General features: G+C 48.4%; 1 protein-coding gene across 6 annotated transcripts in view; it reads right to left on the reverse strand.

Moving 5' to 3' along the window:
* Positions 1 to 281: 281 nt before the first annotated feature.
* The window catches only part of USH2A (usherin), a 1,078,291-nt gene continuing 1,050,644 nt past the window's right edge, over positions 282 to 27,928 (reverse strand). For all 6 annotated transcript variants that reach the window (XM_068232882.1, XM_068232881.1, XM_068232884.1 and 3 more), the window contains 2 exons: positions 5,873 to 6,085; positions 282 to 2,231 (listed from right to left, as the gene is read on the reverse strand). In XM_068232882.1, the coding sequence (XP_068088983.1) occupies positions 2,142 to 2,231; positions 5,873 to 6,085 (303 nt within the window). In that variant the 3' untranslated portion in view covers positions 282 to 2,141. The remainder of the gene's footprint in view (positions 2,232 to 5,872; positions 6,086 to 27,928) is intronic.

Consider the following 27,928-nt stretch of genomic DNA (forward strand, 5'->3'; position numbering starts at 1 on the left):
CAATTTGGACTTTGATGGGCGCCCCCCAAATGTCCACTCCTCTCCCCTTGGTGACCCTCACACCATGGGTGCCCATCCTGCAAGAGTGATAAAACAAGCATGGTGATCATGATCGCCACACCCATAACAAGTGTAGCCAAAACACCTGATCTGGAGGTTGGTCCCTTGTATCTGAGGAAGGGAAGGTTCCACAGCTCAGGACCCCCCCCCCTCCAGAATAGCAGGGGCTGTTCCCGCCCATCCACCCTCCCCCCCCCCCCCCCCCCCCCATTACACCCCTGATCTGACTGCTGTCCTGCACTCTGCAGTGTTGGTGGATGCAACCTCAGGTCCACCATTTGTGGCATTCCTTCAGTGGTGGCAGTACTCTCTACAGACATGGGGAAAGTGTGGGAAGCAACAGCCTAATTTCTGATAACCCAAGTCTGTAATGAGCGGTTCACCTCGTTTCATTCTTCGTTACTGTATCAATGGGAGAGCGTCTCTGAGTGACGGACACTGACTGAACACCCCTCCCTCACTGAACACCCTAAGAAATGTCTTGCCATCAGCTTGTCCTAGGATAGCCCCATGGTGTATCAGCAAAGCATCATACGGCGTAGATTGGTGGTTGTCTTCTTCAGTTAGCTGTGTATCCATGAAGACATCTTAATACCGGTAATGCCGGGTCACTGGTTGTCTCCAGTTACAAAGGTGTATTAGTGAAGGCATCATATTGCCTGGGCTGATGGCTGTCTCCAGGTGTCTTTGTCAGTGACGGCAAGTATCCTTATAATGCTGAGTCATTGGTATCATTGCAGGCATCCTCATATTGGTGAGTCATGTGTCTCTAATTACCAGGGGTATATCCATGAAGACTTGCTCAAGTTGCGGAGTCATGAGTCTATGATATATCAACACCACCATTTATAGTGTTTTTCTCCTGTGGGACTCTAAGCATGGCTCAGACCAGTAATTGTTTGAACGGTAAATTGTGGTACAGAGGAAGAGTTCTACAAGTTCCCAAATGCCAGGCTAAACAGGTGGCTTTTCAGTCTGGATTTGCACAACTTTAGGGATAGGGCTGTCTTTACTGGGTGTGGTAGAGAGTTCCAAAGGTTAGGGGCAGCATGACAGAAAGCTCTGGCTCCAAAGGTTTGGGGGTGCACTCAGAGTGACCATGGATCCTGCTGATCTGAGGTTGTGAGAGTTGTGGTGCAGTTTCAGCAAGTCCTACATGTATCCAGGGCCCAAGTGGTGTAGGGATCTTGTCAATAGTCCAAACTTGAAGAGTATGCTCCATTTTACAGGTAGCCAGCGCAGTGAGCAAAGGATCGCTGTAATGTGACAGTGGCGAGGCTGGTTTGTTAGTAATCTGGCAGCAGCATTCTGTACTAGCTGCAGGCAGTGTAGGTCTTTATTTGGAAGGTCTGCATTGCAGTAGTCCAGCAGTGATGTGATGAAGGCGGGCACGAGGGCTGGAAGATCCTCTGGGGGAATGAGGTGTTTAATTTTTGCAATATCAGTCATATTGCTTGGTACATTGGTTGTCTTCAGTTACAGGAGTGTATCAGTGAAGGATCATCATGTTGCTGGTTGTGTATGGCTATAGGACTCAATTGGTGAAGGCATCTCTGTATGGTGCAGTGGTGCTCGGATACCCCTTTTCAAAATCCGAACTGATCTGGATCCGGGTACCCGGATATCCAAATCGGATATCCGAATCCAAACTTTTTGGTATCTGAGTAAATTCGGTTATCCGAACCCAATATCCGTCTGGATTCGGATATCTGGATAGAAAACTTGAAGTGACCTGAAAATGGCTTAAAATGGTTCCAACAGACTCTTCAAATGGCAAAAAAAAAAAACCTTTCGGAGGTGTCTCTCCCTCTGAAATGGATTTTTGCCATTGAAGGTGATTTTGGCTTCTGCTCAGATATCTGAACTTAACTATCCACTCGGATTTCAGATGGGAAATCCGAGTTTGTCGGATAGTGCTATTCAGATTTTAAAAAATATCCGAATTGCTATTCAAGGTTCGGATAGTGGAAAAAGTTTGGATTATCTGGGTAGTTCGGATATCCGGAATCCGGATGAGCACCACTGGTTTGGTGTATTGTTGAAGGCATCTCTGTATGGCTTGGTACATTGGTTATCTCTAGCTATAGGGGGGTATCAGTGAAGGCTGTGTGTTGTTTGGTCACCGTGCTGAAGTTTTTGATCGTACTGATGAGATCTTCATCATCCATGTACTAAATAGGAAAAAAGTAAAACATTTAAAACTCTATAATGACATTTCCGCAATACTTCAGAATTTCTACAATACTGTATTTCTAAATGTTTCAAAAGTATTAAAAAAATCCTATAATATCACACACAAGTTGTCTCTACCAGTTTTTTGGAGTACAGTAAATTCAGTTGATTAGAGATGTAAAAAGAAACGAAAACACACCTTTATACAATATATGACAATGTGTATTAAAGAAAACATGAACTGAATTAACTTATGATATAATTAATTGTATGTGTAGCACTAATGCAGGGCCAGGCAGAGGCAGGAGAGGCTCCAGCCTCAGGGTGCAGTGTAGGAGGGGGCGCACAATTCACTCAGCTGTCATTCCCCATTGTGTTTGAAGCAGAAAGAAATAAGAAAAGGGGATACATGGCAATGACTGCAAGCTAGATAACTGGAGATTAAGGGGTTGGGGAGGTTGTGGGCACTGGGGCACCTCTTAGCCCAATATAAATCAGTGTGTGACGGCCGGGTGGGAGGGATGGAGGGGCACACTTTGGTGTATCAGCCTTGGATGCTGAAGGACCTTGTCCTGGCTCTGGGTAAATAAATCATTCCTTAAAGAGACACTTAAGCCAGAAAAAAAATGAGTTTTACTCACCTGGGGCTTCTACCAGCCCCCTGCAGCAGTCCTGTGCCCTCGCAGCCACTCACTAATCCTCTGGTCCCCCGCTGCCAGCTAGTTTCGTTTTTGCCGACAGGCCAGTCAGGACTGGCCACGCGTAGCTTTTTCCGCATTCCCGACTATAATTAGCGCTATTGCGGGCCGCAACGCGTACAAAAATACGCGTTGCCACATTACGCACGCATAGATATGCGGCAACGCGTATTTTTGTACGCATTGCGGCCCGCAATAGCGCTAATTAGTCGGGAATGCGGAAAAAGCTACGCGTGGCCAGTCCTGACGGGCCTGTCGGCAAAAACGAAACTAGCTGGCAGCGGGGGACCAGAGGATTAGTGAGTGGCTGCGAGGGCACAGGACTGCTGCAGGGGGCTGGTAGAAGCCCCAGGTGAGTAAAACTCTTTTTTTTTTCTGGCTTAAGGTTCACTTTAAAGGATACCAGAGCCGAAGTCAATAGAGAAAACAATGGGAGCAGGCATGTAGTAGAGGCCATCCTGATACTCACCGCTTCCCCGGGTTCTCCTCTCTGCCCCTCAATCCTACATAAATGCCCCCCAGAAGCCTCTTCCAGGTCACCGGAGTTGGGCATTAGTGCACAGGCGACTGGCAGCGCACTGCACATGACGTAGTCGTGATGTCATGCACTGCACATGACATCATGCACAGTGCGCTCCCGGTCGCCTGTGCACTGATGCCCAACTCCGGTTACCTGAAAAATCCCGGCCGTGGACGTGCAATGTAGGATGTGTGCGGATTGGCCTGCACACTGATGCCCGACTCCAGGGACCCTGGAAGAGGTTGCCGGGGAGCATTTGGATAAGATCGGAGGGGCAGACGGGAGGAGCTGTGGGCATCAGGACAGCTTCTACTACTAGGGATGATCAATGAGGGGCAAATATAAGCAAATTTAAGCAAACTTTTATGCAAATATATGCAGCTTGAAAATGAACCAATCAAGTCCCACCCATATTTAAATTGATTGGTACATTTTCAAGCTACATATATTTGCATAAAACATATGCATACATTTGCAAAAACGCAGTGATATTTGCATCTCATTGATCATCCCTATCCACTGCATGCCTGCTCCCACTGTTTCCCCTATTTACTTAGGTGGTCATTATGTGGTTAAGGATACCAGAGCCAAACGCCGATAGGCGGCGGCTGGTTGTAAGTGGTTTTACATGGAAACGGTCGTTCGTTCGAGCGGCCGTGCCATGTCAGTTCACGGAGGGTGTCTTCGTGAACAGCCTGCAAGCCTCCGATCGCGGCTCGCAGGCTAATCCCCGGTGTTTACATCATATGGCGTAAAGGAGATCGGCAATCCCCGGCCTCTGATTGGCCGGGGATTGCCGGCATCTGATAGGCTGAAGTCTATCAGAGGCGGCGCAGGACGGATCTCCATCCTGCTGCTGCCCATACGAAGGGGGGGAGGGAGGGAAGGACAGGGAGGCTGGGAATCGCTGCGGAGGGGGGCTTTGAGGAGCCCCCCTCCCCCCGCTCGGCCACACAGAGCGGCGGCGATCAGACCCTATGGGAGGCAGCAGGACATCCAAAAAGGGGGGTAAGTCTGATCGCCCTGCCTGCCTGCTGATCTGTGCTGTGGGCTGGAGAGCCCACGCAGCACAGATCAGAAAAAACAGCCCGGTCCTTAAAAAAGTTTCACATTTTAAATTAAAGGGACTCATTTATAAGTCTGAATTCTAAACAGCTGCCATGGCAGTTAGAGAATGACGTTTGCAGTAGACGTGCGAGCAGATTTTACATCTGTCACCGGAACTTGATATACTAAAGTACAGCAAGCTCCCGCTAAGCATCTTTAGTTTCCATAGTTTTTCTTGAAAATTTTCAGAAAATGAAGACGAGGATATAATTTCCCCCTTGCAAGGGGATCAAAGAGAAAACATACAAAAAGCAGAAAAACACAGACAAAAATACTATACAGCAATATTGCACCAGGGGGTCAACAAACTATACCCAGCAACTGCAAGATACACAATATAAATGTATGGAGAACAGTCATTGCAGACTGGGGCAGCAAAGCATCTTTAAAGGACCATTATAGCGAGAAAAAAAAGAAAGCAGTTAAAATCTAACAGAGAGAATCCCCCATGAGGAGATGGGCTAGTCAAAAACCCCTTGGTTCTGCCAGAAAAGTAAGATACCATCAGTGTCTCCCTACTCACTATTTTGGCAGTTTGTTTTTAAAAGTATTTCCTGAACAGCAGTTGCTAAATTTAGCTGCCAAAATACTGAGTAGGGAGGCGTTGCTAGTATCTTACTATTCTGGCAGTTTGATTTCAAAAGCATTTCCTGCATGACAGTTGCTAAGTCTAACTGCCAGAATAGTAAAGCTGGCCACTAACGGTCCAATTTCTAGCGAAAAATCGTTCGAGCGATCAGAAATTCTGATCGGACGAAAAATCGTTCACTACACCATCAACTAACCAATCATTGCTTCCTATCTATCACGACCACCAAGAAAATCCAAATTTTCGTTCGACGAAAATTCATTCGGGCGACATTTTTTTCACTCGTTCATAATCGATTGTGTCCACCAATGGAGATTATTTACAACCAATCCGATCAGAATTTCTGATCGCTCGAACGATTTTTCGCTAGAAATTGGACCGTTAGTGGCCAGCTTTAGATACTAGCCAGCCTCCCTACTCACTATTTTGGCAGCTAAATTTAGCAACTGCTGTTCAGGAAATGCTTTTAAAAACAAACTGCCAAAATAGTGAGTAGGGAGACGTTGCTGGCAACTGCCGTTCAGGAAATGCCTTTGAAATCAAAGAAAACCCTGAAAATCCCCCATGAGAAGGGCTAGTCCAAAACCTGTTGGTTCTGATTTTAACTGCTTATTTGTTTTTGCTATAGTGGTCCTTTAAATGTGCCCCGAAGGTTCCCCATTGGTCCTTTAGAAGACCAATAGGAATCCTTGTGAACCGCTTATTCTGGATCCGCAGTATACTCACCATTCCGCTGTCCTGTCCCTGGATGACTCCTTCCCATACTGACCCGTCCAGTATGGACCTCTTGTCATGGGAGGCGATGAGCTGGCTGGCGCTGCGGTACAGGGAATTCTGGGAGAAACTGTGGCTGATCTGCCCTTCACTCGTCTTCCTGACCACCATGGTGTTGTGGCTTGCGTGACGCTCCACCCCCGAGATCTTCATGTCTGATATTCCCTGGAAAGCAGGCAATGTAAATGCACAATAGATACAAAAGGCTGCAACTGTCCAGACAACAGGCACACGGAATACAGGCAGAGAGTAAATGTGACCATACACTGATCAAACTATGTCCGATTGACATTCTGATTTTTTTTTTTTATTAGAAAACGGTTTGTCGGTCAAAGCGTGGTCAACCAGTGCTCCACACACTGAAATCGATATCTGATTTATGCTGTGCCTGCCCTCCTCTCCTCTCCCCCTCCAGTAAATGATGTGCATGTTCAATAACAATGAATCCTTCGAAATATAACTGAAACACACCCAATGCTTGTACAATCATCAGACATATTGCCATCCTTTTCGATTAGCTGCTTTTTAATTATCTGGCAGATATCAATTGGTTTGCATTGCTCAAAACCTGCAAAAATTAAATCGATTGAACAATAGCTTGATATACAATTAAACACCAGAATTGATCAGTGTATGGCCACCTTAAAGGACAACTAAAGTGAGAGGGATATGGAGGCTACCATGTTTCCTTTTAAACAATTACTAGTTTCCTGGCAGCCCTGCTGGTCTATTTGGCTGCAGTAGTGTCTGAATCACACCTGAAACAAGCAAGCAGCTAAGCTTGTCAGATCAGACAATAATATCAGAAACCCCTGATCTGCTGCATGCTTGTTCAGGGTCTATGGCTAAAAGTATTAGAGGCAGGGGATCAGCAGGAAAGCCAGGTAACTGGTATTGCTTAAAAGGAAATAAATATGGCTGCCTCCATGGCCCTCTTGCTTCAGTTGTTCTTTATGGATGGTCAATGAGATACTAGTAATTATGTGTTAAAGGGATACTTAAGCCTGTTAAAAAAAGGAAAAAAAGATACAAGCCTCCTGCAGCCATCCTGTGCCCAAGCAGCCACTTGCCGATGCTACGGTCTCCCGCAGCGGGTTACTCTCATTTTCGCCATCTTTTTTTTTTTATCAGACTTAAAGAGAACCAGAGCTGAAGAAGGGAAAAGCTTTTATACATACCTGGGGCTTCCTCCAGCCCCATAAGCCTGGATCGCTCCCACACCGCCGTCCTCCGCTGCCTGTATCCGCCGGTACCGGGTCCCGTACTTTTGGCCAGTCGGCGGAAGCACGCGCCCAATTTTCCGCATCACTGGGGCTCTCTCTCCTTATCCTTACATGTGCGGCTCCATACTACGCAGCCGCATGCGTACGGGTATGGAGGGAGCCCCTGTGTATGCGGACAATTGGTCGCGTCCGCCGGAAGTGACAGGACCCGGTACCGCCGATACAGTAAGCAGAGGATGGCGGCGTGGGAGCGATCCAGGCTTATGGGGCTGGAGGAAGCCCCAGGTATGTATAAAAGCTTTTCCTATTTTTTACTGTCCTTCCTCTCTGGTTCCCTTTAAGTATCCCTTTAATGCAAATATATGCTACTTGGATATAGCCCAGTTAAAAGTGTCGGCTTCTGCATTTGATTCAAAATTTGAAAAAAAGATCAAAATAATTAGCATTTCATTGGACCATCTTTTCATGTTGTCAAAATAGAAGTAAGAGTTCTTTGCGGATTTGGCTTTAAAGGGAACCCGATGCGAGAGAAATATGGAGGCTGCCATACTTAATCCTTTCAAACAATACATATTGCCTAGCAGTATTGCTGATCCTCTGATGCTAATGCTTTTAGCCACAGCCCCTCAACAAGCATGCAGCAGATCTGAGGTTTCTGACTGAAGTCTGACTGGATTAGCTGCATGCTTGTTTCTGGTGTGTGATTCAGTCACTACTGCAGCCAAAGAGATCAGCAACTGGTATTATTTAAAGGGAAATAAATATGGCAGCCTCCATATTGCTCTCACCTCAGCTGCACAATGCGTTTGTCACACTTCCAAAATGGATTGATAGGTTGCAGAAGTCATGCAGAATATAACACAATCCCCAGCAAGCAAGGCATTGCACACCCCACACAGCCACCAACCTCCAGGTGCATTATGTAACTTTTAAGCATAATCCGATTGGATGAACCAGACAATTCGGCCACAAGATCACTCTAGACATGGACACAAAGGGAGAAAGTTAGCGACTTTTGCTCAGGCTCTGCCATTATTGGAACTTAAAGTGATGAATATGGAGGCTGCCGCTGGCTCTGGTCATTTCCTAATTATAGACCCAAAAACAGATGTAGATCCAGGTGTGCCGACTGCACTGCCTGCCTGCCAGAGCCAGGTATGACTTACACTCTACACACAGGACAGCCAGGCCTCACCTAACACACTAACAGGACAGCCAGGCCTCACCTAACACTCTAACAGGACGGCCAGGCCTCACCTAACACACTAACAGGACGGCCAGGCCTCACCTAACACACTAACAGGACGGCCAGACCTCACCTAACACACTAACAGGACGGCCAGGCCTCACCTAACACACTAACAGGACGGCCAGGCCTCACCTAACACACTAACAGGACGGCCAGGCCTCACCTAACACACTAACAGGACGGCCAGGCCTCACCTAACACACTAACAGGACGGCCAGGCCTCACCTAACACTCCCATACCTTCCAACATTCTGAGATACGAAAGAGGGACACTTAAGCCATGCCCCTGCCCCACCTCTAACTCAGCCCCTCCTCACCCCTAGCCTCACACATCATAAAGATTTAATAAGAAAAATATGCTGTTTTATAATTCAAACCACACGGGTCCTTTCTATTTTGGTTAATTTTCCTTCATACTGACGCTTAAAAATAAGAAATATATCAATTTAAAGGATGGGAATAAAGACACATTTTCAGTAGATAAAATACAAATATTTACATAGATATGTACATCATTCCCGAAAGAGGGACAGTTGGGAGCTATGCACTCCACAACAGGACAGCTAGGCCTCAACCAACACACTTCAGCAGGACAGCCAGGCCTCAATTAACACACTCCCAACAGGACAACCAGGCCTCAACCAACACACTCCAACAGGACAACCAGGCCTCAACACTCCAACAGGACAACCAGGCCTCAACACTCCAACAGGACAACCAGGCCTCAACACTCCAACAGGACAGCCAGGCCTCAACCAGGTGCGGAGCTAGGAGGGGTCGGGGTAGGACAAGTGCCCCGGGGCGCCTGGTCCCCAAGGGCGCCCTCCGCCTGGCTGAGCTGCGGGGTTTTTTTTTTTGTTTGTTTGTTTTTTTCGGCAGGTGAGGGGAGCAGCGCAGAGAAGAGGGAGAGCTGTGCGGACGGTGGGGAAGGGGGGCCCTCCTTCCCTCACCTTAGGTGCTCTCCCTCCCTCGCTGTCTCCTCCAATGTCCGGGTGGCTGGCAGCGGCGAGCGGAACTCACCTCCGACTCGCTCCAGCGCCGGCCGGAAGTTCGGGTGCGCAGCCGCTGCTCTGGTCTGGACCAGACCAGAATAGTGGCAGATCCATCCGGCGCTGCGACGAGACGGAGGTAAGTTCCGCCCGCCGCTGCCAGCCACCCGGACATTGGAGGGGACAGCGAGGGAGGGAGAGCAGCTCTTCCTCTTCTCTGCGCTGCTCCCCTCCTGCTGGGGAGGGGGACACCTGACCTGGCTACCTACTCTGGGCACATATACCCCTGGCTACCTACTCTGGGCACATATACCCCTGGCTACCTACTCTGGGCACATATACCCCTGGCTACCTACTCTGGGCACATATACCCCTGGCTACCTACTCTGGGCACGTATACCCCTGCCTACATATATTGGGCACATATACCCCTAACTACATATACTGGGCATATACCCCTGGCTACCTACTCTGGGCACATATACCCCTGCCTACATATACTGGGCATATACCCCTGGCTACCTACTCTGGGCACATATACCCCTGGCTACCTACTCTGGGCACGTATACCCCTGGCTACCTACTCTGGGCACATATACCCCTGCCTACATATATTGGGCACATATACCCCTAACTACATATACTGGGCATATACCCCTGGCTACCTACTCTGGGCACATATACCCCTGCCTACATATACTGGGCATATACCCCTGGCTACCTACTCTGGGCACATATACCCCTGGCTACCTACTCTGGGCACATATACCCCTGGCTACCTACTCTGGGCACATATACCCCTGCCTACATATATTGGGCACATATACCCCTGCCTACATATACTGGGCATATACCCCTGGCTACCTACTATGGGCACATATACCCCTGGCTACCTACTCTGGGCACATATACCCCTGGCTACCTACTCTGGGCACATATACCCCTGGCTACCTACTCTGGGCACATATACCCCTGCCTACATATATTGGGCACATATACCCCTAACTACATATATTGGGCACATATACCCCTAACTACATATAATGGGCATATACCCCTGGCTACCTACTCTGGGCACATATACCCCTGGCTACCTACTCTGGGCACATATACCCCTGCCTACATATACTGGGCATATACCCCTGGCTACCTACTCTGGGCACATATACCCCTGGCTACCTACTCAGGGCACATATACCCCTGGCTACCTACTCTGGGCACATATACCCCTGGCTACCTACTCTGGGCACATATACCCCTGCCTACATATATTGGGCACATATACCCCTAACTACATATACTGGGCATATACCCCTGGCTACCTACTCTGGGCACATATACCCCTGGCTACCTACTCTGGGCACATATACCCCTGGCTACCTACTCTGGGCACATATACCCCTGCCTACATATACTGGGCATATACCCCTGGCTACCTACTCTGGGCACATATACCCCTGGCTACCTACTCTGGGCACATATACCCCTGGCTACCTACTCTGGGCACATATACCCCTAACTACATATACTGGGCATATACCCCTGGCTACCTACTCTGGACACATATACCCCTGGCTACCTACTCTGGGCACATATACCCCTGCCTACATATACTGGGCATATACCCCTGGCTACCTACTCTGGGCACATATACCCCTGGCTACCTACTCTGGGCACATATACCCCTGCCTACATATACTGGGCACATATACTCCTAACTACATATACTGGGCATATACCCCTGGCTACCTACTCTGGGCACATATACCCCTGCCTACATATACTGGGCACATATACCCCTAACTACATATACTGGGTACATATACCCCTGCCTACATATACTGGGCATATATACCCCTGGCTACATATTCTGGGCACATATACCTCTGGCTACATATACTGGGGACACATACCCCTGCCTACATATACTGGGCACATATACCCCTGGCTACCTGTTCTGTGGACATCTCTACCCCTGGCTACCTGTTCTGGGGACATCTATACTGCTGGCCACCTATTCTGGGGACACCTATAGACCTGGGGCTACCTATTTTTGGGGAAGCACTGCTGTCAGATTGAGTGTATTTTGGGGAACTGCTGCCAGGTGAGAGGTGTCTACCATATTAAGGGGGCATTCTGCCTATTTATGTGAAATGCTGTCTATTTATGTGCCTCATGACTGCTGAATTTGTCTTGTTGGGGGCCTCATGGTTACTGAATTTGTCTTGTTGGGGGCCTCATGATTTGTTGGGGGCCTCAAGATTGCTGAATTTGTCTTGTTAGGGGCCTCATGATTGCTGAATTTGTCTTGTTAGGGGCCTCATGATTGCTGAATTTGTCTTGTTGGGGGCCTCAGGATTGCTAAATTTGTCTTGTTGGGGGCCTCATGATTGCTGAGTTGGTCATGTTGGGGGCCTCATGTTTGCTCATGATTGCAGAATTTGTCTTGATGGGGGGGGGGGCTCATGATTGCTGAATTTGTCTTGGAACATGCTGGAAGGTACATACTGAGGGAGGGTGGGTGAGCGTGAGCCTGCTAACCTCCATGTACATTTGAAGGGGCGTGACCAAATGTGGAGCACCCATAACCACGCCCACATTTGGTCACGACCCTTCACCTTAGGGGGCGCATTAATAGTCTTTGTCCCCGGGCGCTGAAAACCCTAGCTACGCCTCTGGCCTCAACACTCTAACAGGACAACCAGGCCTCAACACTCCAACAGGACAACCAGGCCCCAACACTCCAACAGGACAACCAGGCCTCAACACTCCAACAGGTCAGCCAGGCCTCAACCAGGGACGGATCTAGACCAAGTTGCCCCAAGTTGCGCCTGGGGCAAGGTCAGATTTTGGCGCCTAAACTGCCATTCCCCATCCAAATTTTGCCGCCTTTTTAAGAATTCAACAATTTGCGCCTGGGGCAAGAGACCCGCTTGCCCCCCCCTAGATCCGTCCCTGGCCTCAACCAACACACTCCAACAGGACATCCCGGTCTCTGCTATTTGTATGATTTCAGCAGCAGCCTCAATCTCTTACATCAGGATTTTTACATTGTACTTTAGCACATTTCTGTTATTCATGCATTTATTTTAAAAGTGTCTTTTGACGTGAACAACATAGGGAATAATACAAATGAATGTTACTGATAGTAAACAAGGCACAGTGTGTTCTAAACTCTGCTTGAAATTTTTGCTTCTGAAATTCCTCTCCCCATTTTTAAAGAGAACCTTTTACCCAGGATTGAACTCCAACCCAATCAGTGGCCGATACCCCCTTTCCCACGAAATATCTTTGCATTTTCGCGAGTAGATAATCAAGGGGGTGTGTGTGGCTGATATTGTGGTGAAACCCCTCCCACTGTGTGATGTCATGACCAGCCCTGACAGTTTCCTGTCTGTGAACCTTGTTGCATTGTGGAAAATAACAGCTTTTTCCAACTGCCAAGCAAGCAGTATCCCCCTCTGTGCATAGAACTCTCAGTAACAAACAGCATAGAACTGTCAGTAACAAACATTCTGTACAGATCACCTGGCAGAACTAAAGAGGTCACTGCAGTGATAAATTTCACTGGCAGTGCTGCTATAGCAGTAATATTATAGTCTGTGGGCCGCACACAGGTAATTCGGGGTTACGGCGATCGCCGGACCCTGAATTACTTCTGCCTCCGAGCTGCTATGACTCAGGGGGGGGAATAGTATTTAACACCCCCGGGAATTTGAGCGGCAGTAGGGAGAGCTGTCTTTTGGCTCACCCTGCACCCAACTGGCCGGCGGTGTACATAGTACAAATACATATTCGTCTTCCAGCCCCCTGTGGTCTGTAAGGTCCCTCGGCATCCTCTGGGCCTCATCCATTCTCCACTGATGGCTTTATAAGATATGCAACCCATGAGTACAGGGCCGGGCCGAGACAGAGGCAAGAGATGCTCCAGCCTCAGGGCGCAGTGTAGGAGGGGGTAAACAACTCACTCAGCTATCATTCCCCTATTGTGTTTGAAGCAGAGAGAAATAAGAAAAGGGGATACATGGCAGTGACTGCAAGCCAGATAACTAGATTACGGTGCTGGGGGCCCTGGGGCGCCTCTTGGTCTAATAGCAATCAGTGTGTGATGGCTGGGGTGGGAGGGAGGGAGGGGCGCACTTTGGTGTCTCAGCCTTGGGTGCTGGAGGACCTTGTCCCGGCTCTGCATGAGTCGAACCAACTGCACATGTGCAGCTTTGTCTGCGTATACAATCAAGATGGGTGCCCAAATAGGCTTAAGCACAGTTCAGCAGGGCCGGCCCGTTCATGAGGCGGGGTGAACCTTTTGCCTCAGGCGGCACTTCTGGGGGGGGCGGCACCCGCCCATCCTTAGGTGCGGGGGGACGGCCGCTGAGCTGGAGGGGTAGCGGGCAGGACAGGGGTATTGGGCCTAGCGGTGGGGAGGGGGTCGGACCCCCCCTCCCTCGCCTGGGTCCCCCGATCTGCGCTCCCCTCCAGCTTTAAATCAATAGGAAGCAGCCGACAGTAAGAGGCACGGGCGGGGAGGACTCACCTTTTCCGCGTTCCAGCGTGCCATCCACTGACGTCACTTCCTGCAATGCCGCCCACTACACCGCTAGGCCCAATACCCCTGTCCTGCCCGCTACCCCTCCAGCTCGGCGGCCCCCCATGGGGGGGGGGGGGCGTCAATTTTTTTCAAATTTGCCTCATGCGGCAAATAGTCTGGGACCGGCCCTGCAGTTCAGGTTCACTTTAACCACTTGAGGACCGCAGTGTTAAACCCCCTAAAGACCAGGCTATTTTTTAATTAATTGGCCACTGCAGCTTTAAGGCCTCGCTGCAGGACTGCACAACACAGCACACGAGTGATCCCCCACCCCCTTTTCCCTCCACCAATAGAGCTCTCTGTTGGTTGGGTCTGATCGCTCCACAGTTGTTTATTAAAAAATAAATGATATAGATATTTATATATATATATATATATATATAAAAAAAAAAATTAAGCTCTTTTTTTATTTATGTTACCCTGCTCCCTCCCTCCCCCCGCCAGCCGCTTCAGCCTACGACAGCAGATCACTCCCCAGCCTATGGAGGGGACAGCCGTGTCACACAACGGTCCCCAGTACAGCGCTGCTGCCGATCGCAGCACTGTACATGTACCCGAGGTGACATGCGACATGATGAGATAGACATGTGTATGTACGGTGCCTAATGCACAAATAACTAGGCTGTGTTCCTTTTTTTCTTTTTCTGCCTGAAAGAGTTAAACATCAGGTATGTAAGTGGCAGTTCTTGGGCTTGATTCACAAAAGGGTGCTAAGTAGTTTGCACGTTCAAAGCTGTTACTGATCGCGCTCTAAGTTGGTGTATTCGAAATGTCGCACAGGTGCGCGTGTAAAATAGCTTCTCAGGCTATTTAGCGCAGGAACAGTGTGACGTTTCGCGCACACCGCACATCACTAACCTTTGCACGCACAAACGCTTGCACGCATATTACTGCGTGAAGCGCGTCCTAAGTGCCTTTTCCCTGGCATGCTAATACTTAGACAAGGGCCTCGATTCACTAAAGGGTGCTGAGTCAGACTACAGTGTTACCTTCACTGATAAGAAATTCCAACTATAAAACACTTTCCTAGCAGAAAATGGCTTCTGAGAGCAGGAAAGAGATAAAAAGGATTCATAGATTTTAGCTCTGGCATACTTCAATGAAGGTGTCATTGAACAAAACAATAAAACAGTAAAAACGTAAAAAGTAGATTCAAATCTAAAATAAAAATGTGGAAAATCTTAAGTCGTCATTTTTAGGAGAAGGAAGATAGATACAATTGTTTATTTCATTTTTTTAGTTTCACCTCAGGTGTCCTTTAACCACCCTGGCGTTCTGATTAAATCGCCAGGGTGGCTGCGGGAGGGTTTTTTTTAAATAAAAAAAAAAACTATTTCATGCAGCCAACTGAAAGTTGGCTGCATGAAAGCCCACTAGAGGGCGCTCCGGAGGCGTTCTTCCGATCGCCTCCGGCGCCCAGAATAAACAAGGAAGGCCGCAATGAGCGGCCTTCCTTGTTTTGCTTACATCGTCGCCATAGCGACGAGCGGAGTGACGTCATGGACGTCAGCCGACGTCCTGACGTCTGCCGCCTCCGATCCAGCCCTTAGCGCTGGCCGGAACTTTTTGTTCCGGCTACGCTGGGCTCAGGCGGCTGGGGGGACCCTCTTTCGCCGCTGCTCGCGGCGGATCGCCGCAGAGCGGCGGCGATCGGGCAGCACACGCAGCTGGCAAAGTGCCGGCTGCGTGTGCTGCTCTTTATTTCATGAAAATCGGCCCAGCAGGGCCTGAGCGGCAGCCTCCGGCGGTGATGGACGAGCTGAGCTCGTCCATACCGCCCAGCTGGTTAAGTCAAACCCTTTGTCTTCTTATGTCACTGCTCAAGAAAACTACAGCCAGCGGAGGTGCAGAGACAGGGCGAGAGTCCCGAGGTGGAGCGTAGTGTTGGGCGAACAGTGTTCGCCACTGTTCGGGTTCTGCAGAACATCACCCTGTTCGGGTGATGTTCGAGTTCGGCCGAACACCTGACGGTGCTCGGCCAAACCGTTCGGCCATATGGCCGAACTAAGAGCGCATGGCCGAACGTTCCCCGAACGTTCGGCTAGCGCTGTGATTGGCCGAACGGGTCACGTGGTTCGGACCCGAACGCGCTCTGATTGGCCGAACTGTCACGTGGTTCGGGTAAATAAATACCCGAACCACGTCATATCTCCGCCATTTGTCTGTGGGTTTAGCTTTGGGTAGGCAGGCAGGGTAGTTCGCGCTCCAGCCACGCTAGCCAGGGTCCCCCCCAGTCATTGTGTGTCGCTGCTGGGAATAGTAGTACACCGCTCGCTCAGCATTCTGTTTACTGCCACTCTGTGTACCTCGCTCAGCCACACTATATAGCATTCTGTTTACTGCCACTCTGTGTCTGCTGGGAATAGTAGTACACCGCTTGCTCAGCCACACTATATAGCATTCTGTTTACTGCCACTCTGTGTACCTCGCTCAGCCACACTATATAGCATTCTGTTTACTGCCACTCTGTGTCTGCTGGGAATAGTGGTACACCGCTCGCTCAGCCACACTATATAGCATTCTGTTCACTGTTCTGTGTCTGCTTGGAATAGTGGTACACCGCTCGTTCAGCCACACTATATAGCATTCTGTGTACTGTTCTGTGTCTGCTGGGAACAGTAGTACACCGCTCGTTCAGCCACACTATATAGCATTCTGTGTACTGTTCTGTGTCTGCTGGGAACAGTAGTACACCGCTCGCTCAGCCACACTATATAGCATTCTGTTCACTGTTCTGTGTCTGCTGGGAATAGTGGTACACCGCTCGCTCAGCCACACTATATAGCATTCTGTTCACTGTTCTGTGTCTGCTGGGAATAGTGGTACACCGCTCGCTCAGCCACACTATATAGCATTCTGTTTACTGTTCTGTGTCTGCTGGGAACAGTAGTACACCGCTCGCTCAGCCAGAGTATATAGCATTGTGTTTACTGCCACTCTGTGTACACCGCTCAGCCAGACTATATACCATTGTTTACTGACACTCTGTGTACACCACTCAGCCACACTATATACCATTGTTTACTGACACTCTGTGTACACCGCTCAGCCAGACTATATACCATTGTTTACTGCCACTCTGATTCTGCTGGGAACAGTAGTACACCGCTCGCTCAGCCAGACTATATACCATTGTTTACTGACACTCTGTGTACACCGCTCAGCCAGACTATATACCATTGTTTACTGACACTCTGTGTACACCACTCAGCCACACTATATACCATTGTTTACTGACACTCTGTGTACACCGCTCAGCCAGACTATATACCATTGTTTACTGCCACTCTGATTCTGCTGGGAACAGTAGTACACCGCTCGCTCAGCCAGACTATATACCATTGTTTACTGACACTATATAGCAGACTATATAGCATTGTGTGTACACCGCTCAGCCAGACTATATGCCATTGTTTACTGACACTCTGTGTACACCGCTCAGCCAGACTATATACCATTGTTTACTGACACTCTGTGTACACCGCTCAGCCAGACTATATACCATTGTTTACTGCCACTCTGATTCTGCTGGGAACAGTAGTACACCGCTCGCTCAGCCAGACTATATACCATTGTTTACTGACACTCTGTGTACACCGCTCAGCCAGACTATATACCATTGTTTACTGCCACTCTGATTCTGCTGGGAACAGTAGTACACCGCTCGCTCAGCCAGACTATATACCATTGTTTACTGACACTATATAGCAGACTATATAGCATTGTGTGTACACCGCTCAGCCAGACTATATACCATTGTTTACTGACACTCTGTGTACACCGCTCAGCCAGACTATATACCATTGTTTACTGCCACTCTGATTCTGCTGGGAACAGTAGTACACCGCTCGCTCAGCCAGACTATATAGCATTGTGTTTACTGCCACTCTGTGTACACCGCTCAGCCACACTATATAGCATTGCGTACTCTGCCAGTCAGTGTGTATATTGCTGGGATCAGTAATACTCCACTCACCGTCAACCACTATATGAGCTCAACATGAGTTCCCCAGAGACCTCCGCTGTGAGCAGCACTCCCAACAACAGCAACAGCCAACGCCCCACGCAAGCTATAACATCCACCCCAGCAGCCAGTGGTCAGCAGCAGCCCTCCCCGGAGGAGAACGTTGTGTCCATCAGTCCGTCGCCAGAGCGATTAATGAGGGCTGCCATTGAGGAGATGATGGGGCCTGATGTGGAGGAGGAGGTCTGGCTCAGGCCAGCATCCCAAGTTAATGTTGAGGACGATGAGGGGTCTGTGTCTGGGGATGTTGGGGTGGCAGAGGTGGTGGGTGGGTCAGACTCAGGAGAAGAGTTGTATGATGAGGATGATGATCGGGACCATCTGTATGTGCCTCAGAGTCCGACCCCGGAAAACATGTTGTATCGTGTGTTTAGGTACTAAAATCTGCGTTCCCTCCCAGTAGTGTTGGGCGAACAGTGTTTGCCACTGTTTGGGTTCTGCAGAACATCACCCTGTTCGGGGTGACTATATAGCAGACTATATAGCATTGTGTTTAATGCCACTCTGTGTACACGGCTCAGCCACACTATATAGCATTGTGTTTACTTCCACTCTGTGTCTGCTGGGAACAGTAGTACACCGCTCACCCGCCACTGTATAGCATTGTGCTCTGTGTCACTGCTGACAATAGTGGTACACCGCTCACCCACCACTGTATAGCATTTCTGTACTGCCACTGTACTGCTGCCAGTCAGCGTGTACTTTAAGGATAAGTGAAATGAGGAAGAAATCCGGTGAAAGAGGGAGGGGCAAGGGAAGAGGTGTTTCCCCTGACGGTTCACGTACAGGCCACAGGGGAGCACCCAAGAAAACCCACTCAATACTGCCCATGTTGTCCAGGACAACAACCCTCACAGATCCAAAAGAACAGGACCAGATAATTACTTGGATGACCTCTCAAGCGTCCAGCAGTGGGTTAAGCAGCACCAGCACATCACGCACGAGGTCCGAGTCCTCAGCCAGTTAAAGTCTGGGCTTTCTTTGAAGACTGCACTGAGGATGTTACCATGGCGATTTGCAAGGTGTGCAAGACCCGCCTGAGCAGGGGGAAAAGTATTAACAACCTCTCCACCACCAGCATGAGCCGCCACATTCTATCCAAACATCCCACTCTGTGGGCAAACGCGGCAGGACAGGGTACCACCAGCAACACTGCCTCCCTTGGGTTCACCAGACTCACCACCAGACCCGCCTCAGCAGCAGCAGTAGCCCAGCCATTGCGTGGTTCACAACATTCACAAACATCAGACGATGCTGACACTGTCACTTTCCGGACTAGTGCTCTTGAGGTCTCCCAGTGTTCATCAAACACAACAACCAACAGCCCTTCGGTGTGCAGCGCTACGGTTGAGTTGTCTGTTTCTGAGATGTTTGAGCACAAGAGGAAATTGCCAGCAAATGACCCCCGGGCCGTGGCAGTAACAGCCAGCCAGCATAGCCAAGCTTCTGGCCTGCGAAATGCTGCCATATCGAGTGGTGGAGACAAACAGCTTCAAGGGCATGATGTCAGTGGCCATCCCACGTTACGTGGTTCCCAGCCGCTACCACTTTGCGCGCTCTGCAGTGCCTGAGTTGCATGAGCACGTGGTCAGCTAAATAACCCGAAGCTTGAAGAATGCCGTTGCCTGCAAGGTTCACCTCACCACTGACACCTGGACGAGTGCGTTCGGCCAGGGTCGATACATCTCCCTTACCGCGCACTGGGTGAACCTTGTGGAGCCTGGCAGCGATTCCTCACCTGCTACGGCGCGGGTGTTGCCCACGCCGCAAACAGCTGGATAACAACAGCAGCACCTACCTCTCTGACTCCTTCTCCTCCAACGCATCTCAAAGCTGTACCTCATCCGGAAATGCTAACCCAGCACCAGCAGCAGTAGGATCGTGGAAGCAGTGCAGCACAGCTGTTGGCATGCGTCAGCAAGCGTTGCTGAAGCTGATCTGCCTTGGGGATAAGCAGCACACAGGGGAGGAAATTTGGAGGGGAATAAAGGAACAGACGGATTTGTGGCTGGCACCGCTGGACCTGAAACCGGGCATGAAGCTAGACACCTGGCACGAACTGGCAATGTACGCAATAGAGGTGCTGGCTTGCCCGGCAGCCAGCGTTATGTCGGAACGCTGTTTCAGTGCTGCCGGAGGCATCATCACAGATCGGCGTATCCGCCTCTCCACAGAAAATGCAGACCGTCTGACTCAAATTAAAATGAATCAATCCTGGATTGGAAACGACTACGCAACACTCCTGGACCCCAACCAAGTAACATGACCGATGAACATCTGGGATGGTTTAGCGTTTCCGGTCCCTGTTTATTGAACCTCTCATCTGTATTACATTTATGACTGCATGGCGGCAAAAAGCATTGCTGCTATATCCGCACGCTTTTTGTCCTCATGCAAGGCCTGGGTTGTTGTGTCTCACAAAGCGTGGCCTTCTCCTCCTGCGCCTCCTCCTGTTCCATCACGTGTGCTGCTGCTGCTGCTGGGTTACCGTTGCCGCGTGGTCCCTGTTTATTGAACCTCTTATCTTTATTACATTTATGACTACATGGCGGTACAAAGCATGCTATCCGCACGCTTTTTGTCCTCATGCAAGGCCTGGGTTGTTGTGTCTCACAAAGCGTGGCCTTCTCCTCCTGCGCCTCCTCCTGTTCCATCACGTGTGCTGCTGCTGCTGCTGCTGCTGGGTTAGCGTTGCCGCGTGGTCCCTGTTTATTGAACCTCTTATCTTTATTACATTTATGACTACATGGCGGTACAAAGCATGCTATCCGCACGCTTTTTGTCCTCATGCAAGGCCTGGGTTGTTGTGTCTCACAAAGCGTGGCCTTCTCCTCCTGCGCCTCCTCCTGTTCCATCACGTGTGCTGCTGCTGGGTTAGCGTTGCCGCGTGGTCCCTGTTTATTGAACCACTTATCTTTATTACATTTATGACTGCATGGTGGTACAAAGCATGCTATCCGCACGCTTCTTGTCCTCATGCAAGGCCTGGGTTGTTGTGTCTCAAAGCGTGGCCTTCTCCTCCTGCGCCACCCTCCTCCTGTTCCATCACGTGTGCTGCTGCTGGGTTAGCATTACCGGTCCCTTTTCCTGGAACCTCTTATATGTATTACATTTATGACTGCATGCCGACAAAAAGCATGTTACCTGTGCAAAGAAAACAGACATTTCCCGCATTTAAAAGACAGTTTTCCCTTTGAAACTTTAAAATCGATTTTCTCAAAAACTATAAGCTCTTTTTGCTAATTTTTTTTTCCTCTTGTACCCACTCCCAAGGTGCACATACCCTGTAAATTTGGGGTATGTAGCATATAAGGAGGCTTTACAAAGCACAAAAGTTCGGGTCCCCATTGACTTCCATTATGTTCGGAGTTCGGGTCGAACACCCGAACATCGCGGCCATGTTCGGCCTGTTCGGCCCGAACCCGAACATCTAGATGTTCGCCCAACACTAGTGGAGCGTCTTGTGATGTGTGACATGTGACAGCGCTGTTTAGCACCTGACGTCTCAGAATTAAGGGTGAGAGATTGAGAGAGACAGGAGACACAAGCCACCAGTCATCAGCAGAGATTTGAGACAGCTCTTCAAACTCTCATGACAAACCTGCGGACCTGCTCAGCTAATTGTGCCTTTATGAGCTGCAGAGCACTTCATAGCCTGTTTGTTTTATGAGGCAGGATGTGATCAAACGAGTAACTGAACTTCCTAGAGTTCCGACTTTACTGTAACATAATTGCTCGGCATGGTGTGGTAACCAGGCACTCTGCCCATGTAGAGGAACACATTGAGTTGATGTTTGAAGCTTACAGGGTCCCTGTAGTGAGGAAGAGTTATTTAGTTAGTTAGTAACAGGGCCGTATTTAAGCCAAGGCCACCTAGGCCATGGCCTAGGGCACCACAGGATCAAGGGCGGATGGGCAGTAAGCTATACAAGGGGTAGGGTCACCTGGCTATCTATACTGGAGTGAGGAGGGTCAACAGGCTATCTATACGGAAGGGCTGGGGAGGGTCATCTGGCTTCTTATACTACAGGGAAGGGTTCATCAGGATACCTATACTGGAGGGAAGGGCGGGGGGGGGGGGGGGGTCATCTAAAATGGAGGAAGGGGGGGGAGGGTCATCTGGCTACCTATACTAGAGGGAAGGAGGAGGGGTCATCTCACTACCTATACTGAAGGGCGGCTGGTGGCAGTGGCCTTGGGCGGTAAAGAGCACACATCCGGCCCTGGTTAGTAAAGTAAGCCAATCCCCATGCTGCACTACATCCCCACTTCCAGACTGTGCCATACCAGCTCTGATCTTCATCAGCACACTCTGCTCATTCCCTGCATTCATGTGTATGCAGCTTGGCACTGGACCAAGTAGAATCGTCAGCTAACATGCCATTGATTGGTCCAATCCTGAGCTGTGTAGAATTGCAAAAAAACTATTATTATTAAAATAAAATTTGCCTCAACTTTAAATTATTAGCATTTCATTAACCCCCTCCAATTTCTGGCAAAATGCATGCGATTGAGATAAGTGTGCTTCCCAGCCTAGGAATTCAAGTGAGTTCTCCATCAACCTCTACTTTGTCTATCAACCTCTCTTTTGATATCAAGTATCAACCTTAATAACCCTTTAGCAGCAACATTTATTTAGAGGCTTGCTAGTGTTACAGGCCAATTTATTTTACCACATTTTTTTTATTTCTTATTTGTTGCATTTCCCTGTTTCTAATGAGTACTGCTGTAATGTGTATTTATGGACACTTGTCACTAGGGGGCGGTCTGAGACACTAACAGAGGGCTTCTGCTTTCAGTTTCTATATTTTCTGCTAGCAGAGAGACATCAAAGCATTCCAAGAATTTACAGCACAACAAGTTCTGTCGACTGAGCTCAAAAGCAGTGCACTATCTCAGACTAGATGACTCAATTGAAATTAATAATGGGTTAAATAGAAACTGTAACCAAGGATTGAACTTCATCCCAATCAGTTGCTCGTACCCCCTTTCCATGAGAAATAATTACCTTTTCTCAAATAGATCATAGAGGGGTCTGTAGGGCTGATATTGTGATGGAAACCCTCCCATAGTGTGATGTCATAACCATGGTCCTGACAGTTTGCTGTCTGTGAACCTTGTTGCTTTGTGGGAAATAACAGCTGTTTCCAACTGACAAGCAATCCAGTATCTCCCTCTGTGAATATGTATATCTATAAAAAACAATCTTTTAGCCTATCGCAGTGTTAGGGGGTGTGGTTATATGTAACGGCAGTTAGTGCTGTCTGTTTTTATTCATGTCTGCCAGTGGTAAAGATGACTATGTGCAGACTCATTGAGGATATGAATAAATTACATGGCGAATATCAATCTTTTTTTGCGTTCTCTGATTGGCCAAAAAGACCAGAGTTGAATGACTCTGCATTCTCTGATTGGTCCAATGCTTCTGAGTTCTGTGATTGGGCTAAAATTACCGAAATGCAGTGATGCAGTATTTCTGCAAAAATCTGATTTCTGTCTTCCGATTTGCGATCGGAAATGTGGAAATTAAAGCGGTTTTAAACTCTGACAAAATATTCAATAAAAAATGTACTTTCCTAATTTTTATAACCCATACAATTATCATATTTGCTTTTGTGCACAAGTATTATTATTCATTTAGAAATTATAACTTCCCAAAGTTCAGTTTATTTACTTTGAAAGCTGCTGGTGCATTTCATTCATAACTGTTGTATTTCTATTGTAAATGCCGCCAGCAGTGATTTCTGAGCAGTGTTTCAGTTCAGGACTCATTAGCAGAAGTTTCTGCACAGTCAGAGAATGTTTACTTAAAGGACACCCGAGGCGAAAATAAACGAATGAAATAAGTAATTGTATCTATCTTCCTTCTCCTAAGAATGACTTTTTAAGATATTCCACAGTTTTATTTTATGTTTAAATCTACTTTTTAAGTTTTAACTGTTTTATTGTTTTTGCTCAATGACACATTCATTGAAGTATGCCAGAGCTAAAATCTATGAACTATTGACCCTTTTTATCTCTTTCCTGCTCTCATACGCCATTTTCTGCTAGGAAAGTGTTTTATAGTCAGTGAGGGTCACACTTTAGTCACTTCCTGTCTGAGTCAGGACTGAGTCAGCCACTTACATACCTGATATTTAACTCTTTCAGGCAGAGACAGAAAAAAAGGAACACAGCATAGTTATTTGTGTGCCAGGCACTGTACATACACGTCTATCTCATCATGTCACATGTCACTTCGGGTATCCTTTAATTGTATCAATTGAAGAATGTACACACAAGATAAGGTTATCACCAGTTTGGATGAGGCTGCCACTGCAGGAGAAAAAGTCAGTTGTCAGTCCTGCGATTTAACCCTTTGAATGCTGTTTTACACACACACACACACACACACACACACACACACACACACACACACACACACACACACACACACACACACACACACACACACACACACACACACACACAAAAAGAAATTGTGCTACTATATTATTTAAACAACCTTTTAGAGCAAAGAAGAAATGCTGGGTTTCATTCCACTTTAATACCATACAATACCAGATGCCTGGCAGTCCTGATGATCCTCTGTCCCTAATACTTTTAGCCATAGACCCTGAACAAGCATATGCAGACCTGATATTTCTGACTGGATTGGCTGAATGCTTGTTTCCGGTGTGTGATCCAGACAGGTAGACACTACTGCAGCCAAAAAGATCAGCAGGACTGCCAGGAAACTGGCATTGTTTACAAGGAAATAAATATGGCAGCCTCCATATCACTCAGCTCAGGTGTTCTTTAACACAATTATGAAGGCAAAAGGCGGTCCAACTTAGGACTTGTAAGGTGTACCTAATTAAGTGACCAGTGAGTGTGTATTTTAAATACATTAAATTACAAATCCTCGCATGTAGCACCAGTCTAAGCTGCTGGTAATCCTATATAATAATCCCCGTGTCCCTGCGTCCTCCTTTGTCCATGTGTCCGTGCGTTTGCGCTACTGCGCATGTGCAGCACGCACAGCTGTTGGGACAGGAGGAGGATGGGGCCAGGGGCCTGGGCGGGCGTGTGCATGGGTGGACATGTGAGCGCAGCAGGCAGTGTGTGTGCGCACACGGACCGGGGGTGCGCTGTGGCGGGTGGTGTGTGCATGCGGAGCGAGGGCGCGCATGCGCGCTGACATGCAGGCAGTGGTTGCAGGAGAGGGGTTGTGAGAGTGGCCTAGAGCCCGTTTTTTAAATGGGCTTATGCTGTGAATACACGGTACGTTTTTTATTATCAATCGAGCCGCTGATGGCTCGATTGATAATATCCGACGTGTCCGATACCCCGCCGGTATCGAGCGCGGCAGGACAAAAGAATAAACGAAGTGGAAGATAAGGAAGCGCCCACGGGGATGAGCGGGAATCGATTCGGGCGCGCGGGGATGAGCGGAGACGCGCCACAATCGAGCTAGCGGTTCGATACACAGTACAGAAACGTACCGTGTATTCACAGCATTGGGTCTACTAGTTTTATATAATTGCCTAGTAAACACCATACAATTTTCTGTTAGATTCTTCAGTTAGATTTTCTGTAATTAGATCATTTTCTGTAAAGTACTGGTAGAGACTGGTCATCATCTCTGGTGCATTGTCTTCTGGTTATCTCTTGCTGAGTAGAACAATGCCTAATTGCTGGGCAGATAGATGGTTAGATAGATAATTTCCAACATGTTGGAAATTATCTAACTGGCAGGTAAATCTAAAACATAAAATCTTGCAGAAAATTGTATGCTGTGTACTAGGCACAGAATTTCCCTCCGTGTGTAACGTATGACCGCCATAGTCCGGAACACGGAAGGCGGGAGGATTTCTGAACAAGACGACCTGTATCCCCTTCCATTCCGGAGGGGACGGCGCAGGAAATCGCAGCACACAAGTCTTCTGAAGGTGATCATTCATGTTAATTACTCGCAAATGAATTTATTGCCTTGCTAGTAATTATCCCATCTGTCCAGGACTGCATTTATCATTTAATCTGCCCTAGGCACACATGACTGGTGTCCCCTCTCATACAGGCGTCACCTGTGTCACCAGCCATGTCACACGCTTCTAAACGTGAACGTTACATTCAGAGGACGATAGTCACGCACATTGCGGGTTAGGAGGCTGTTAGGGTGCTGGAGGCTGCGCTGAAGCCATGTCTCTCTTCTGGGGTCAATGACAAGCTAATAATTCCATCTTACATACCAGCTTCGCTCACATTGTATGCAGCCTGGTTACAGTGTTGCCAACTCCTCCCTTTAACCCTTTAGCAGCCAATTTTATTTAGAGGCTTGCAAGTGCTCCAGGCCAATTTATTTTACCACAATTTTTATTTTGTATTTGTTGCATTTCCCTGCTTGTAATTAGTACTGCTGTAATGTGTATTTATGGCCACTTGTCACTAGGGGGCAGTGTGAGACAATAACAGAGGACTTCTGCTTTCAGATTCTATATTTTCTGCCAGTAGAGAGAGATCAAAGCATTCCAAGTTCTGCCGACTGAGGTCAAAAGCAGCGCACTGATCTCAAGCAAGATAACTCTATTGAAGCTGCTTATGGGTTAAAGTACACCAAGTCCCTTGGGTCACCTCTGTTGTTCGTAACGCAGCTGGGTTCCACACTATGGTGCATGTGCTGTCCCGGTTGTGTGCTACCTCGGTTGCACTCCCGAATGCATGCGCAGTTTGTGAAAAGACTTGTAACTGCGCATGCACAGAAAGCTCCCAGGAGTGCGACTGAGGAGCATGCCCCCGACCGTCCCAGATTCGGTTTGGGGGGGGGGGGGGCTCTCCCGCTATACCACTTGGGGGGCCTTTTATCCTGGTGGCTGGGCAGTGGGCAGAGCAGGGGCAAAAAATGATTTTATACGGCAGTCGCGCAATGCGAAGTGCTGGCCGCGTAATTCCTGCCTCTGGATCGGACCCCACAGGCCATTGCCCCCTTCGGATTTGCTACCAGAGTGTGCGCAGCGGAGCGGGCAGTTATCTCTTACCCCACCCCCATTAACGTGTATCGCACCGGCTCCTTTCTGCTTCCTTCTTCCTGTGACGTCACAGGAAGTAGGTAGCCGAGAGTATAGCCGGTGCGATACACGTTAATGGGGGGTAAGAGATAACTGCCCGCTCCGCTGCGCACACTCTGGTAGCAAATCCGAAGGGGGCAATGGCCTGGGGGTCCCATCCAGAGGCAGGAATTACGCAGCCAGCATTTCGCATTGTGTGCCTGCCGTTTAAAATCATTTTTTGGCTTATGAAATCTTTATGGTATGCGTGACTAGGAGTGTGACGGGGGCGTGGGAGGGGCATGGCTTAAGTTTCCCGTTTTCTTATCTCAAAAAGTTGGGAGGTATGGAGGAGGTGTGTGGCCAGGACAGTGCATGCGCCGTAGTGCGCAAATTATGGTGGCAGCAGAACAACGGAGGGAACCCTGAGGACACCAAGAGACCTGAAAGACTACACGGAGTGGGAAGAAGCCCCAGATAAATAAAAATCAACTTTTTTTTATAGTTCAGGTGTACTTTAATTACTGACACATCCTGTATGAATTATACAGGTCTTAGATGCAGTTTAGGCACTGATTATATGTAAGCAGTCCCAGAACCTGCATAAATTAGAACTGTCAGTACTGAAAGTAATCATTTGGCAACCCTGTCTGGGACTGGGCCATTGACAAGACATGCTTTTGGTTGGTCCAGATCTAACCTACATGTTTGAATGAAACTGGTGAGTATGCTGAAGTTGTTAGCGGAATTTTGCGATAATGCTCCTTAAAGGACCACTATCTCAAAAAAGTAGGCAGTTTAATCTAACAGAACCGACAGGTTTTGGGCCATTCCATCTCCTCATGGGGGATTCTGATAGTTTTCTTTGTTTTCAATGGCATTTCCTGAACAGCAGTTTAACTGCCAAAA

The sequence above is a fragment of the Hyperolius riggenbachi genome, chromosome 4 (genome assembly GCF_040937935.1).
Source record: "Hyperolius riggenbachi isolate aHypRig1 chromosome 4, aHypRig1.pri, whole genome shotgun sequence".
NCBI lineage: Eukaryota > Metazoa > Chordata > Amphibia > Anura > Hyperoliidae > Hyperolius > Hyperolius riggenbachi.